The 15,272-nt window shown below is 31.2% G+C and overlaps 1 protein-coding gene across 1 annotated transcript; it reads right to left on the bottom strand.

Annotated features, from left to right (window-relative positions):
• Nucleotides 1–8,700: 8,700 nt before the first annotated feature.
• Nucleotides 8,701–11,159, bottom strand: LOC113761313 (probable xyloglucan endotransglucosylase/hydrolase protein 30). The gene is made up of 4 exons (XM_027304250.1): nucleotides 10,779–11,159; nucleotides 10,543–10,643; nucleotides 10,164–10,372; nucleotides 8,701–9,358 (listed from the first exon to the last, which is right to left on the bottom strand). The coding sequence occupies exons 1-4, from the start codon at nucleotides 11,050–11,052 to the stop codon at nucleotides 8,833–8,835; spliced, it is 1,110 nt and encodes a 369-aa protein (XP_027160051.1). The 5' UTR covers nucleotides 11,053–11,159; the 3' UTR covers nucleotides 8,701–8,832.
• Between the last annotated feature and the right edge of the window lie 4,113 nt (nucleotides 11,160–15,272).

Genomic DNA, 15,272 nt, shown 5'->3' with positions numbered 1-15,272 from the left:
TATTATACCATCTTTTATTTTTAAATTTTTTAAATCATTTAAGGGGAGCTATGTGAGATTTCTAAAAATTTAGGAGTGTTGGGTGAAATTAGGATAAATCTCAAAGGAAGTTTCTGGAATTAACCCTTAAATAAATATAAAAGTTTGAAAGCTATAGGAAAAGTCGTTCATTGAAGGGTTTCCAGGACTGGAAAATGCACACACATTTTACTAATACTAAATTAGTTGAAAATGCTGGTCCAGTTAAGTTAGTTGATCATTGCTTTGTATTCGATTTGTCTAAGTGACCTCGCATTTATTAGATGCGAGGTAACGGACCTCGCATTTAACAAATGCGAGGTATGGTTTTCTTTTTGTTTTTTTTTTTTGGATTTTGTTGGTCGAAAATTCAAGAAGACTTCGCATTCAGCAAATGCGAGCTCATGGAGCTCGCATTTGCTGAATGCGAAGACCCCTTGGACAGAATCCCATATTCAAAATGCCCCCTTTGTAGAATTTTTTTAAATTTCATCATAATTTTAGAAATTTCTCCTGTAATCTCTGAAGTTTAATTGGACAGAACTCAAAGTCTTTCCACTCTTGTTGCTGAAACACAAAACCCTTTGTTTTCACGAGAAGGAATTTGATGTTCAATGACATTGGCAAGTGGAATATATCCTAGAAAGCAATCATTGCATATTATGCCAATGAGCAATCATAAACTCCAGCTTAGTGGGAAAGATTGCAACCCATAGTCTATTCTTAAAGAACACAGAATCTAGGACTAATTCATGTGCACTGCATGAGAAGAAATGAAACATGCTATGGCAAACTGAAGGACATGTGCTCCCAATCCGCAAACAGAATATGGACAATAGATGTTAAGCCATTAGTCTATTGAATGTAAGCACCACCATTAACCAAACCCTTTAACATTTATCTATTGTCTTGTGCTCAAAAAGAGAGAATATGTAGTTAAGTCTATAACCTCTCATCATCAAGCCACTAGATAATCTGAAGAAAAGTAGTAATAGAAGGAAATATACATTTCCCAGAAAAAAAAATGTCAATTACGGAAAACTTTTAATTTTACCTTCATGGCAGAATTGCGCTCGAAACTTTCCTCCCTTTGTAACCATCTTTTGAATCTTCAAAGTGAATAGAAAGATTGAGATCCACTGGTTATATTAAGGTTATCCTCTATAGTGCAGGAGAGTTCTCTCCGTTGGTATAATCATCTCCTCTGGATCTTTTGCAAGAGGAATTGGATGGTCTCCAAGAGTAAAATCATTATGAAAAAGTTACATTGCACCAGAATTTATAATAGAAAAACAAATGCATTTTGGAATAATACATTTTCGTGATTTATTCGCATATCTCTCATTTCTAGCAACTGCATGAAGTGTATTCCATGCAGGGAATACTAAAGTCATTAATTTTAGGGATAATTTCACAAACCTCCCTTGAGATTTTTAACAATTACAGAGAGCTCCCCTCAGGTTTTAAAAATGACACATACCTCCCCTACTTTTAATGTTTAGTAACAATGTAGGTCCAACAAGATAGCTTTTCTCACAAAAATTCTAAATTGCCCTTTTGTACAAAACTAAGAAAGAAAAATATAGTATACCCAATCATTTTCTTCCACACTTTGCACAAATCAACAAGTCTAATCCCTAACAATCATTCAAACATAAGTTCTAAAACCAAATAGCCATCCAAAAAATTTCAAATTGCTTATACAGTATTAATGCTTGCCACACAAAAAAATAAGAAAAAATACACATACAAATCCCATTGACAACTAGTTGTTACCCAAAATTAAATATCAATGCTCAAATACCTTTCAATACGAGCTAGTCTAACCTAGAACTACTATTATAACCCTCCTATGGCTTTAAAAATATTAATATCTCAAAAGTAGAGAATAAATTCTACTTCCATAATAAAATCATTATAAAAAATTTCTAATCCAATGAAAGAAATCCCTGTATAATTATTGACATTTTATAAAAGATTTTCTTGACAACAAACAAAATATGACAAATTTTACATCTTTAGTTCTTCTAATTTCATTGTTTATTTTTGTATCACTGCGAGTCTCTTTATTTCCTTCTAATTTGACACATAATGTGCTCTCTGTTGATTTTGTAATTTCAATTTGCTAATATCCACAAAACTGAAGATAATAAAAAGAGATTATATTAATTAGAAAAGAGATGAGCGAAAATAGATAAGAGACAGAAAAATAGATTTTTTTTGGGTTTTGTAAATTTATTGCCTCAAATTTAAAATTGTCTACCAAGTGGAGGGCATTATAGGCATTTTACTATACCAAGGGAGGTAAGTGTAATTTTTTAAATCTATGGGGAGCCAAGTGAAATTGTCAAAAACCTGAAGGGAGGTTTCTGAAATTATCCATTAATTTTAGCAGGAAAAAGGGGATGGAAGATGGAAATTTGATTCTTTTCACGATGCCAACTGAACAAGAAGAGATGATTTAATACTCTGGCTTAATATAGTGGACTTGTCAGTTTTATAGACGAGATTAAATTCTATATTTTTGTTCGAGGTACCTGAACAACACAGTTATGGGGATTCAGAATTCCATTTGTAAGAGAACAAAGAAAGGCCAATCACGGATATGAAATCATTCCTGCAGCAGGAACTAGCAGAAAACATCTCAATTCTAACAATATTCTTCCTACACAGTAACAAGAAAGCCGCCTTCTTCCCAGAAAAGGAACCATGATCAATCCACAATTGTAAAATGGGGGTACAGGACACGTCCTTCAAGTCATTACATTTTGGGGAAATTTGGAATGATAATTTGAAGGATCTGGATTCTCACCCAAACACTTATGCATTATGGAATTTGTCCAAAGAGATAAGTAAGAAGGAAAAGTTTTTGTATCCTCTGTATCATTTTTTCATGTTACACTGTCACACGTGCAGTAGATGGCTTTTATTTGCATGTGAAAGTTTAGTCTAAGAATTTTGAAATAAATAATAAAAGCTATAAAGCAATGGTAATAAAATATGGGAGTTTTTGACCAAAATAACTCTCTTTCTATAGAATATTCCCTGTGTAATTCACTTTCAAAATTTTATTCCCATAATAATATTATTATTGCCACCTTGTTATTCTAATTGCCACGTAGAATAACAAGAAAGGAAAGCTTCAATTTAATTGTAAATGTCCTCAAAAATAATCCTAAACTAATATTGTTACAAATTTTATTCTCATGTTAATCTATCTATTGCCAGTAGATCTCCAAATTAAAGGAAAATGACTACATGTGAAAAATTTGTTCGAGGTATCCAATCTACCAACAATTGGACTCTTATTTTTTACTATCATTTTATCTCTTATAATTCTGCTTAAATATTATATTGCAATTCCTTTCATTTTTTCTTGTTATTTGTAATTATATCTACGATATAGTTCTAATTTTATTCATTTTAGTATTTTGCATTATTTTATATTAGAACATGTGCAAATAAATTCTAGACAAAAATTGATTAAAGTTGAATTTTGACAGGTGTCGAGCCTGTGCAATAATAAATACCTAACTACCATCAAAGGCAGTCAACAATCAATTCCAGGTACTGGAGCAGGGACTCTGGATGTGCAATGGACTATTTGATTCACCCTGGTTCCGAAAAGTTTGCTTAATCCGATATACCAGAATTGACTAACTGACAGAAAATTATTAACTCATAGACAGTGGTAAGCAGGGTCGTCTCCTCAGGGACTGGGAATAATTCGTTTCTTCCAGAGTCCGAAGCATGGGGGGTTTATTGGAAAATATAAAATAACTAATTAACCAACTAATGAAACAACTAATAGAAATAAACAGGAATTAATCAATAATCAATACGACTCTAGCCAAAGGTGCAACTTTTTAGATACGGTCCATTCAACTGATCATCGATGCAAAGATAATTCAATTACTCATTAATAGATTGGTTATAGTTGTCATACACGCGATAAATAACCAGCCTTTCCTTACTTTTTCGATAGTCAAGATACGACAATTAACTATTTTCCTAACCAAGAAATAACCCTAGATACGACCATAGGATTTAATTTCTCGATTGCAATAAGAATTTGAAAAGCCCAACCCTAACCGACAAACACGCTACGAGGGTTCGTTTAAGTTAGATCATATATTTTCCTAACATGAAACCAATCACGCTAGTCGCCACTGGTATTAATCAATTGAACAATTACGGATTCAATCAATTAATCTGGCAGTAGATTATTAGGTTAATTCGAATATCGGCCCGTTGACATTCAAATAACAAAACAATCATAAGAAATTAAATCAAAAAACGTACAAATACCAATGAATAAAAGAAATAAGTAAAATAGTTCGATCTCACAGATGTTTGGAACTGAGTCTTCAAATTGACTTTCGACTAGAAAATGGAGATTTAGCTACACATCCTCAAGGGAAATCCATGAAATTCCTTTAAAGCCATTCGCATGAGTATTCCACCGAAAGAAAGAAAAAATGCAGAGATCAGCCAAGTGGCCATCTCCTATTTTTGTTCCCTGGCCGAGGTAGTAATCACGCAGGATTCCGGCCTTTTCTTCCTCTTTGTTTCCTAATTGAAGTCTACTACTTCGGCCGTCCATTGGCCAACCAAAAATAGAATTCTAATTGCAAAAGGAAACTTCTCCGACTAATGCTAATTGTTCCCTAATAAGACATCTAATAAAAAGTGACAATTCCCTAATCTTCAACTAGTACTCCACGTAGACTCCATCTTAATTTGGAAAACTTGCGCTTGACAATCAACTCCAAGAAAATCACCCATTTTTAGCACTTTTTACTCCAATGCCCTACAATTAACATAAAACACCAAATAGAAGTAGAATCCGACAATTAAAACAATATTTGGCTAAAATCAAGGGGAGAATAATTATAAATTTAGCAACAAATTATGACCTATCAAATTTGACATTAAAAAAAATTCCACGTCAAAAGAGAAAAGAAGGGAAGAAAAATCTCTTGCATTCGAAAACCATAATTACTAGAATAAGAATTTAGCCTTGACAATATCAAGAATAAAAAAAATTATAAGAGCCAAGGCTAGTTAATCATTGATTTTTGGAAGAATAGCCATTGAGTTCTAAGAAATAACCCGACCTTCTTCCTTCTTCATTGATTAAAAACAAAAAGAATTGAGAGTAGAAGCAGAATATTTAATGTAATGGGGAGGGATCCTCAAAAGAAAAAAGAAAAATGTAAGATTTTATGCGATTAGTTTTCCATTCTGGGTGTGTACATTGCAATATATACACTAGTAAGGGAATGAAATTTTTAATTGTATTAGTTTGGGAATATTTTATAAATAGAAGATTATTTTAGCAAAAAAACTCAAAAAATGGGTCTGTCTTGGACTTCAATCTTCATCATTTGGAAAAGTAATATTAATTAGGAATACATATAAATGTAAGATATGGTAATAATTATTATTGTGTGAATGTATATGGTAGGTTATGTATGATCTAGATGCATTAACAAGTGGGCATTCGGAATCCAATAGAAAAACCTATAAGAAATTACAAGATGATGTCCAAAACGAAAATTAATGGTACAAGGTCAAAACTAATGTTAACATTAATTAAACTACAAAGGGGGACTGGTATGTCGTCAATCATCCAATGCAAACCAGACGTTGGATACTTGCCGTTAAGAGGAGTGTAATCTCTGAATAATTAATCCTAGATGATTCTTTTTTTTTTTTTTTGATAATAAAGCATATTTCATTAAAGGATTACTGGAAATCGTCCAGCACAATTGATATACATTGCTGCCCTGATGGCAGATAAACATGCACTAAAATTATAGATCTGTAATTTAACAAATACATAAGATTTGAGAAATTAAGAACAAATCTAAATAGTACTATAAATTTGAAAAACATTTCATCATAGAATAAGTCGCTGCAGCTCTCTTTGTGCATGCTGTAATCGTCAGATCTGCTAATCAACAGTTGTAAGATCCAATAAGAATGATGAGATCTGTCGAGATAGATCCAAATCTGAAATATTCCCTCAGATCTGCTATCCAACTGGTTCAAGCTCAAAACTGAAAGTGAGATCTGATGAGAAGACTGAAGAAATTTTAGATCTAACATATAGATCTGAGAAAATAAAGAACAAAAAACTAAAAAAACTCTCACTAAAATAGTTTAGGAGAGACGAAAACTCTCAATAGGATACCCTAGGAGAGAAGAAAACTCTCACTAGGATACCCTAGGAGAGACTTTATTGAATGGAAGGAAGAACAAAGGACAAAGGAAGAGGAAGGGAGACCTTGGCTCAAGGCCAAGATCTCCCCTCTATGGAGGAGGAAGAGTAGAGGAGGAAACCTAGAGAGAAGGAAGAGAATGGTTGCTGCTAATCCTAGATGATTCATGCTTCCTTATTCATTTAACTAGAATCGATGTGGAGTCTAACAATAAGGGGGCGTTTGGTAAGAGGGTATCGGATTCGGGGAATGGAATGAACCCCATAAATGGTGTTTGGTTCACTGGAATGGGAATTGAAATCTTGGAATGATTTCTAAAAATTTGGTGTTTCTCCATTCCCTAGTATTTTGGTGGGTTTTGTCCGATTCCCAAGTTTGATTCCAAGAAACAAATCCAATTACATATTATAATTATACAATGATATAATTAATATTTATATATATTATATATTATAATATATACATATATATAATATATTATAATTATAATATTAGTACATTATATAAATATATATTATATTTATATAATATATATATAAATATATTAATATTATGTAATAATATATTTATAATATATATATGTATATTTAATAAATGCATATTATATGTGCATATGATTATAATATACACATGTATATAATATTAATAAATTATATAATTATATTTATTATTTTAAATACAATAATATATAATAATTACTATATCTAATATTAATATGCATTATACTTATATAAAATATGAGTACAATTAATATTTATATATTATATAATTATAATTATGTACATATATATAATATATTATAATTATAATATTAGTACATTATATAAATATATATTATAATTATTCAGTTAAATATAATTATATTTATATAATATATATATAAATTTATTAATATTATGTAATAATATATTTATAATATATATGTATATTTATAAATGCATATTATATGTGCATATGATTATAATATACACATGTATATAACATTAATAAATTATATAATTATATTTATATTTATATTTATTATCTTAAATACAATAATATATAATAATTACTATATCTAATATTAATATGCATTATACTTATATAAAATATGAGTACAATTAATATTTATATATTATATAATTATAATTATGTATTTATTTTATAGCGTTTGTATAATTATAATTAATTATATATATAACATTTAATTTAATTAGTTACAAACTTACAATAATGATGTTATTGTATTATATAATTATATATTATAATTATTTAGTTAAATATAATTATACTTATATAATATATATTATAAATTTATTAATGTTATATAATATTATATTTATAATATATATGTATATTTATAAATGTATATTATATGTGCATATAATTATAATATATACATGTATGTAATATTAATAAGTTATATAATTATAATAATTATTATTTTAAATATAATAATATATAATAATAACTATATTTAATATGTAATATATATTATATTTATATAAAATATTAGTATAATTAATATTTGTATATATTATATAATTATATAATTATATATTTATATTTAATTATATATATGATATTTAATTGAATTAGTTACAAATTTATAATGATAATATTATTATCTAAATTTACCAATACATTTATACTAATATATTTACTAATACATTTATACTAATATATTTAATTAGTGAAAATTTCTTATATCTTATTTACAAAGAGCCAATAATTATCATTTACGATGTGGTTTATAATATATTTATTATATTCCATTCCGAAAGAGTCGACGAACCAAACATCAACTATAGTAATGATACACATTCCAGGTACTTGAACCAAACAAATATATTGGAATGAATGACCTCATTCCAAACCCAAGATATCCGATTCCGAATCCGAATCCGATTCCGACGTGCGAACCAAACGCCCCCTAAATTTTAGATGAACTGCTTTTCATATTGTTTAGCGTTAAGTTCAGTAATAGTATGTTTTATGCTTTATATTTGCATATGAATGAACAACAACTATCAGTAGTTTAAAGCTGACATTGACTAACAATCTAATTAAGAAATTAACAAGGATGATCCATATTTTATTTATATTCCAGAATTGGTGTGTTTGGAAAGCCAATTTTTTTAGGGAAAAAAGTCTTTTTTTTTTGGCATCATAAGCACTATTTTCAATCTTTTTTGAATGTACACACACATACATATACATATATACCTATACATACATACATACAAATACACATACATATACATATATACCTAAACATACATACATATAGATACATATACATACATATATGTATGTATGTATATATGTATGTGTGGATGTGTGTGTCTCAGTATGTATGTATGTATACACACGTGTATATAAAAATTTCGAATTAATCACTTTTTTTTTATCTTGCATACATAGAACAAAAAGTACTAAAATATTATTCTTCACATAGACATAAAAATCGTTTCCAAAGAACATCAATCCAAACAAAATTATTTATAGACATATCAATCATTTTTCCTCCTAAATCCTCTAACCACGCAAAACCACAATATTTTTATAAGTATATGCTCACAACAATCCAATTCCAAAAGAATCACAATAATTAATCTTCATCTTGGTTCCCATAATTCCTAGCACCTATATCCTGGCTTCTTGATCTCTTTGACCTACGGTGTCTGTGCCTTTCTTCAAACTTCAACCTCCCAGTTTCCTTGAACCTTAGTTTTTCCGATGGATCGATCAAGCATTCCGGTGGAGGAACAGAATACCTCAAAGTATCATAGCAATACGAGTAATACATATGCTTATGCCTAAAATTCTTCATGGCCATCCTTTGCTTGGGACTTATACTAGCATAACTTGCACTGTCTAGTTGATCATCTTGCTCGGTGCAGCTGCTGCTGAAAATCTCTTCAAGAGGGTCCGCCGCACATCCATGAAGAGCAAGATCAGTGAATTCAGCTATAAATGGAGCATATTTATAGTTAGTCTTGTATCGGCCTCCAGAAGTTGCCCAATCTGAAGCATCCCAAATGGTTGCATACAAAGCCATAGGCTTTGATGGATAATCTGCTCCCATTTCTTGGTTGCGTATCATCTCCCGAATTGGAACATTATCGATGTAGAATCTGTATAAAAATAGAAAATTGTAGAAATTATTAAAATTTTGATACTTGATCAACACAAATATTGGGAAATAATTTAATGAAAGACGGTGGTAGGGGGATTAGGTTGCATGAGATACTTTCTCCGGGCAACAAATAAAGAATCCGTATCTGTTTTGGTTGAGCTACCTCAACTGTTAATTAGATGACAAATATTGCATCAGCCCACCATTTAATACTTATTATCCAAGATTTGGTCAAGAACTTCTTTATCAGAGCACAAAAATTTTCTCATGCTTATGGATTGAACTAATTTCAAATAAAAAGTATATTCTTAATTTAGTGCAAAATTACATCATAGGCTTTTCAAGTTTGAATGGGTTTTATTTCTTGATCTGGACACATCTTTATTTCAAGTGAACTTTGTCATAACACGATATGCTCAGGGTTTGGGCTATACTTAAGATCGAATAAGTTAAATTAGTATTCAAGGAACACCTCAGAAGCCTGAAATGAAACAGGTTTAAACATTAAACAACAAAAGAAATAACATGCATATTGTCATATCCATATATATATATATAGCCTGATCAAATAAAAACAAAAAGGATTTTAGAAAATTCAACAGAATATGGTGACATTTTCAAGGTCCTTTTCTTTGAGCCCTCTTCCATCTAAAAGTCTTGTTTTTATATGGCTTTGAAATTTATGCAGTTTAATTTCTTGAATAAACATATAGAAGAATATAATCTCAGATGATTGACAAGGTCAAATTTCATATTGAGCCGCAATAGACTAATTCAATGAAGTGGTTGAGAACAAAACTTACATGATCTTCTTGGTGGTCCATAAGATGCTATATCGATGAAATTCCCTTGAAGGGTCAAACCACAAGTAATATCGTTCTTCTCTTCCTCTGCTGGTACTTCCATTGCCATACATATTTGTCTGAAACCGCCACGCCTTTCCTCGAATATTTCCTAAAAACTCAAAATCTAATTCATCGTGCGTCCTCTTAAATACATCTCCATTTGTAGTCTGCAGCAATCATTAAAAGTAAATTCCCATTAAAAAAATCAGTGGATATAATTAAGCTGATAATAATATTTTGATCATGACCATCCAATAAATGATCGTCAGAAAGGCGATTATCTCAAAGCTTTTCATCGTAAAAGAAAACTAAACATAATCGAAGGAACGTTACATACATAAAATGCTACGACGACGCCTGCAGTATAGTCTGATGGCAACTTCATTTTTGCACTGAAGAATCCATGGCTATAGAGATCAGATGATTTGAACCCAGAACCTGTTTTCATATGATAAATTCAGGATAACCATCCTACTATTTGCGTACAAGTTTTTTCTTCTTTTTCTGCTTGCTCAAAACTAAGTAAAACCTGATCAAAATTCAGGAGAACAAGATGAAAAATTGCAAGCATGCCTGTGTACTGATTGAGATGAAGCTGGACGGTTTTGTCATCTGCTGATCGTTTGATGTTTGGTTCGCCCCAAAGCGGACTGAATCCTTTGCCGAATGGAACAGTTGCGATGTTGTTCAAAGCAGCGTTGGCTGGACACAATAGGTGAAGAAAGAGAAGGATCAGAAATGGTAACTTTGTACAAAGAAAGTGGAACTTGTCCATCTGTCTCTGGTATGAATGATCAAAAGTTTTTTGTGTTCTGATCAAACTGTTTTGTCTGGAAACGCCGTGCATGAATAGGTTGTATATATATTTCCCAAGATGTCAGAGAAAGAGATAAATAGAGGAGAATTGGTATGGATACTATTATTTTGGGCGGTTACTGGAGGGGAATTATTTGTTTTTCTTTTTAGGAGATTGTTATCTTGGCGGCCCAAAGAAGATTCCTGAGTCAGTAGAGTGGGTTTTGGTCAAAGACTAACATGAGGGGGACTCTTTTTTTTTTTTTTTTTTTCTTTTACTTTACTTTTTTTTCTATTTTGATGAGATGAAGGCTAGGCTAATTATTTTGAGCCACAGTTTATAACGACAAATATAATATTGGAACACTACCTCATGATAAGGCTCTATGGGCCTATTGAAAGACACAACTTGTGAAGTTGAAAGATTTCTCATATGATTCAATAAATTTTAACAAGATGTGGTGAGATCTAATCATAGTATTTAATGTTTATAGTCTAATTAAGGAGGATATTTTTTTGAGAGTTGAGAATTCAAAAGTTCATAAATTGCTCTAATTAACAAGATTTTAGGATGGAAATCCAATGACTAGAAGGTGTTTGTGTTTGAATCCCAAACATTAGCTGATATGTAATTAAGCTCCTCAAAACCTTGAGCAAGAGTTTGTTTTTTATTGCCACTAAAAGCTGGACAGGGATGGACTGATTTTGCTGTTTGCTTATTTTCATAAATAGTTTTTGAACTGGTGTACATGGAAATGGTAAATCAATAGGTGTTGGCCTAGTTATGTAATTTCCTATTTCCTAAGAGTCATAAATTTGTATCCTACAAATTATTATTGATTCAATTACATGTATGACATAGGATAGATGATATGCAAAATATAAACAGTAAGAAGCCAAATCCAAGAACTATGCAGATGGCAAAATTACATCTAAAACAGTACCTCCTAATGCCTTGTAATTTTCTATTAATTTTGTTTGCTTATGTATATAAATTTGGGATAATTTTCATAAACCAAGAAGTTCAACTTGGATCGGAACCTCTCAGTAATTAAGTGAAAATAGGTCCTGCTTCTTAGACAGATTTTGAAAATTCATCTCTGATCGTGAAAGAATTGAAAACTCAACAACCTGGTAATATAAATATTAAATTCCATTGTATTAATCCAACATAAATTTTCAAGAAATTTGTTCTAGACCTAATTAGGCAGACCAATGAGAAAATTACAACTCTTGTGCATGGAGGCTTAATTAGCTGAAACCATATTTTTCTCCAATCTGTCTATGTCTTCAAAATTGATACGTAAGTGACGTTTCAGCTTTCTTTCTTTTTCTTTCTTTTGTTTTGGTGGTTTTGTAGAAGTAAGTATTGATTGGGTTTGATTAAATAATGGCTTTGACTTGTCAATATTAGCAGCTAGGATGCTCTTATCATTGTTCCATCATCACCATAATTATGATTAAGAGGAACAATCTGTCCATCTGTACAGACAATAGCTGCTGCTCAACTTGGGCCTATACAGATTTTCCAATGAAGAATTTGTTTTCAGTTCTTTATTTCCTTGATTTACCTCTCAGGGATTGACCAAAGCTGATGATACTGGGGCTGTATATATTGCAGACTTAATCCTCACAAGCAACAAATTATTGCTTTCGTTCATAAGAAGCAACAAATGATAAGACATTAATTTTAATTATTTGAGGAACAGCTGTTTTCCTTTTTCTTGTCTTGTTGTCATTTATTTGTTATCATTTTTAATGCTATTATTTTCTGTCATTGAAATGTATAAATAATTACCAAAATGAGCGATTGTGCTTAATTAGATCTTGTGCTGTCAACAACGAAGATCCATTGTGCTAAGGTTAAATGAAGGAAATAGGATATACCCATATGAAAGGGTTGGACGGCAAAAATATTTGTGTAAGTGTTCCAAAGCAATCTTTAGTTTTCAGAAAAAAAAAGATGAAATTTGTCACCCAAATCTCAATTTTATAGCCATTTCGCTTGAAAATGTTCGTATTTTTATATGGTCAAGTGACGAAAATCCCCGATGATTTTCGACATTATAGAAATACACATTAATTAATCAATAACTCGTTTATAACACATTAAATAAAGATTTCAAAAGAAAATTCTTGTGAAAAAAATACATGGTTAAGTAAAGATTTGCCTGTTAATGTCCTGTTGTCACTAAACCAGTAAGATTAGCATACCAAAGGTGGTTATACCAACTTAACAACTCTCTTCTAAATAATACAATTTCAGAAATTATCCAAGTAAAGAGTACTAAACAATTAAGGGGACAAACTAATGGAACAGTTTTGATAGAAAAGGTAGCAATATTGTTCTATGAGGGTTTTTTTTGCTAATATTTCTTATCTTAATACTTGTATTGATTTGTCTACTATGGGATAGCCTTGCTGAGGAATCTGCTGCTGGTGCTGAGTTGCTTTCTCCGCCGTTTTCATTATTCAATTTTTGAGTTTCTGGTTTTCAAGTTTTTGGCTGTGTCACTTCACTGGACCACTATGCATACGTTTCCTACTTATCTAATCATTTTGGTCCATTCTGATACTAGGCTGGCAAGTTTTTATTAAAAAAAAAAAAAGATTTTATGTATTTTCATTGGAGCATCCACATTATTGTGCATGTTTGATCAGGATAGAAGCATAAGTGATGTTGTTGATGTATAAAATAGATACATGGGCTTAGCTCTATTACCATTCAAAGTATTAAATTAGACAACCAAGGTTCAGCCTGTGGGGAACAAGCCTAACCGGCCATGACAAAGAAAGAATACTTAATATACGTCTGAGATTATGTTTTATCCCTTTGTCAATATATGCATGAATTGTTGGCATAAAGGTGTAAGGAATTGGTTCAATCAGTAAAGAAGAACTATTTGTAAGAAAAAAAAAATCATGTATTCGAATTCGTTGTCGATGCGAGAGCTGTATTTGTGGGCGATTTGTAAAAATTTCTATAAACGATCTACGATCTCGAAAGCATGTTCTGACCCGTTATAGTAATCAGAGTCAAAATCACACAAACTTTGGTTATTTAACCCAAAAAAAAAAACAATAGAGGTGCAAGAAAACGCAAAAAACTATGCCATCATGTGTGTTGTTGACTCAATGCTATGGGTTAGTACTTAGTAGCATACCCTCTGCCCAGTTTCACCTAATCCTTGTCACCATTCGTGCAATCAAAGGTAGAAGTACTGAGAGCTCCTCAACTGTCACTTGAGGTTAATTAGGCAATATGTGTTTTCTTCGTTTTGATTGGAGTACAAACAAGCGCCAGGCTGAAAAATATAATTAGATATATGATTCAAAGTGATCGATCAGGCATGGAAATGAATTTGCACTGTTCGAAAATCGACATCTAATGTTGTGACTCAATCAGAAGTGGAACCTCACAAACCTACGGTCTTTTTATTCCGAGAAATTTCCTGAGACTATAACTGAAGCCCTTTTTTTTTTTTTTTTTTTTGGTTTCCCCTCCCTTGGGAACTTATGAAATTTGCTTGATGTAATCAGGAGCAATATGGTCTGAAATTGATAGCAATATATGACAAGTACCAACTTCCTACCCTATAGAAAAAGGGAAAAAGAATTAGCTTGAAGCCAAGGTTACCTGGACTGAGGCTTCCAATTATTGTATACAATTCAAATTCGTTAGGGTTCTAGTGATTGCTGGTAACCAACGTTTTGTGGTCGTTCTGATTTATTAAGAAAATATATATTGGTGTCAATAGTGATGTTAAAACTCAATATCTTAAGAAAATATTTGTGTCAGGTCACCCAATCACGGATGTTAAAAATCTTGATGTCTTTCAGCCTGCCTGCTCAGCTCATTACCGTCCGTCCAAGGCACTTGAATTTTGTATCGCATGGCACCACAAAATCTTGATGTTTACATGGCCAGTACCTGACTACCACTCTCTTTTCTTTTTTTTTTTCTCCCCTTTTCAATCCTACTTGTTTCTTGATTGAAACAAAAGGAAAATTTTAGTGACAACACGACTTAGTTACAGAAATGAAGTAAAAGATAGGTTCACCTCCTTAATTTTAGAGATTTCATGTTTGTGTTTATCTGTTAAGAACGTCGTTCCATCACTTTTTGTAGGTGAATTCAAGACAAAATCCATCAATCCTGAACGTGGCCATAAATTGCTGTTATTATGATATTTTTAACAAGTTGGCACATGCTTCCATGGCATAGCCAACAAATTTCCGTTCAAAGTACCATACATGAGGCAAACTGACAAT

The sequence above is a fragment of the Coffea eugenioides genome, chromosome 2 (assembly GCF_003713205.1).
Source record: "Coffea eugenioides isolate CCC68of chromosome 2, Ceug_1.0, whole genome shotgun sequence".
Lineage (NCBI taxonomy): Eukaryota > Viridiplantae > Streptophyta > Magnoliopsida > Gentianales > Rubiaceae > Coffea > Coffea eugenioides.
This window is presented reverse-complemented; position numbering and strand designations above follow the sequence as displayed.

Bases quoted from the DNA above. Each gene is read 5' to 3' on its own strand.
- LOC113761313 (XM_027304250.1), bottom strand. From the start codon at position 11,052: ATGCACGGCGTTTCCAGACAAAACAGTTTGATCAGAACACAAAAAACT. The intron at 10,644-10,778 runs GCATGCTTGCAA...ATATGAAAACAG, and splicing joins TCATCTCAATCAGTACACAG to GTTCTGGGTTCAAATCATCT. The intron at 9,359-10,163 runs GTAAGTTTTGTT...ATTTTTATACAG, and splicing joins TGGACCACCAAGAAGATCAT to ATTCTACATCGATAATGTTC.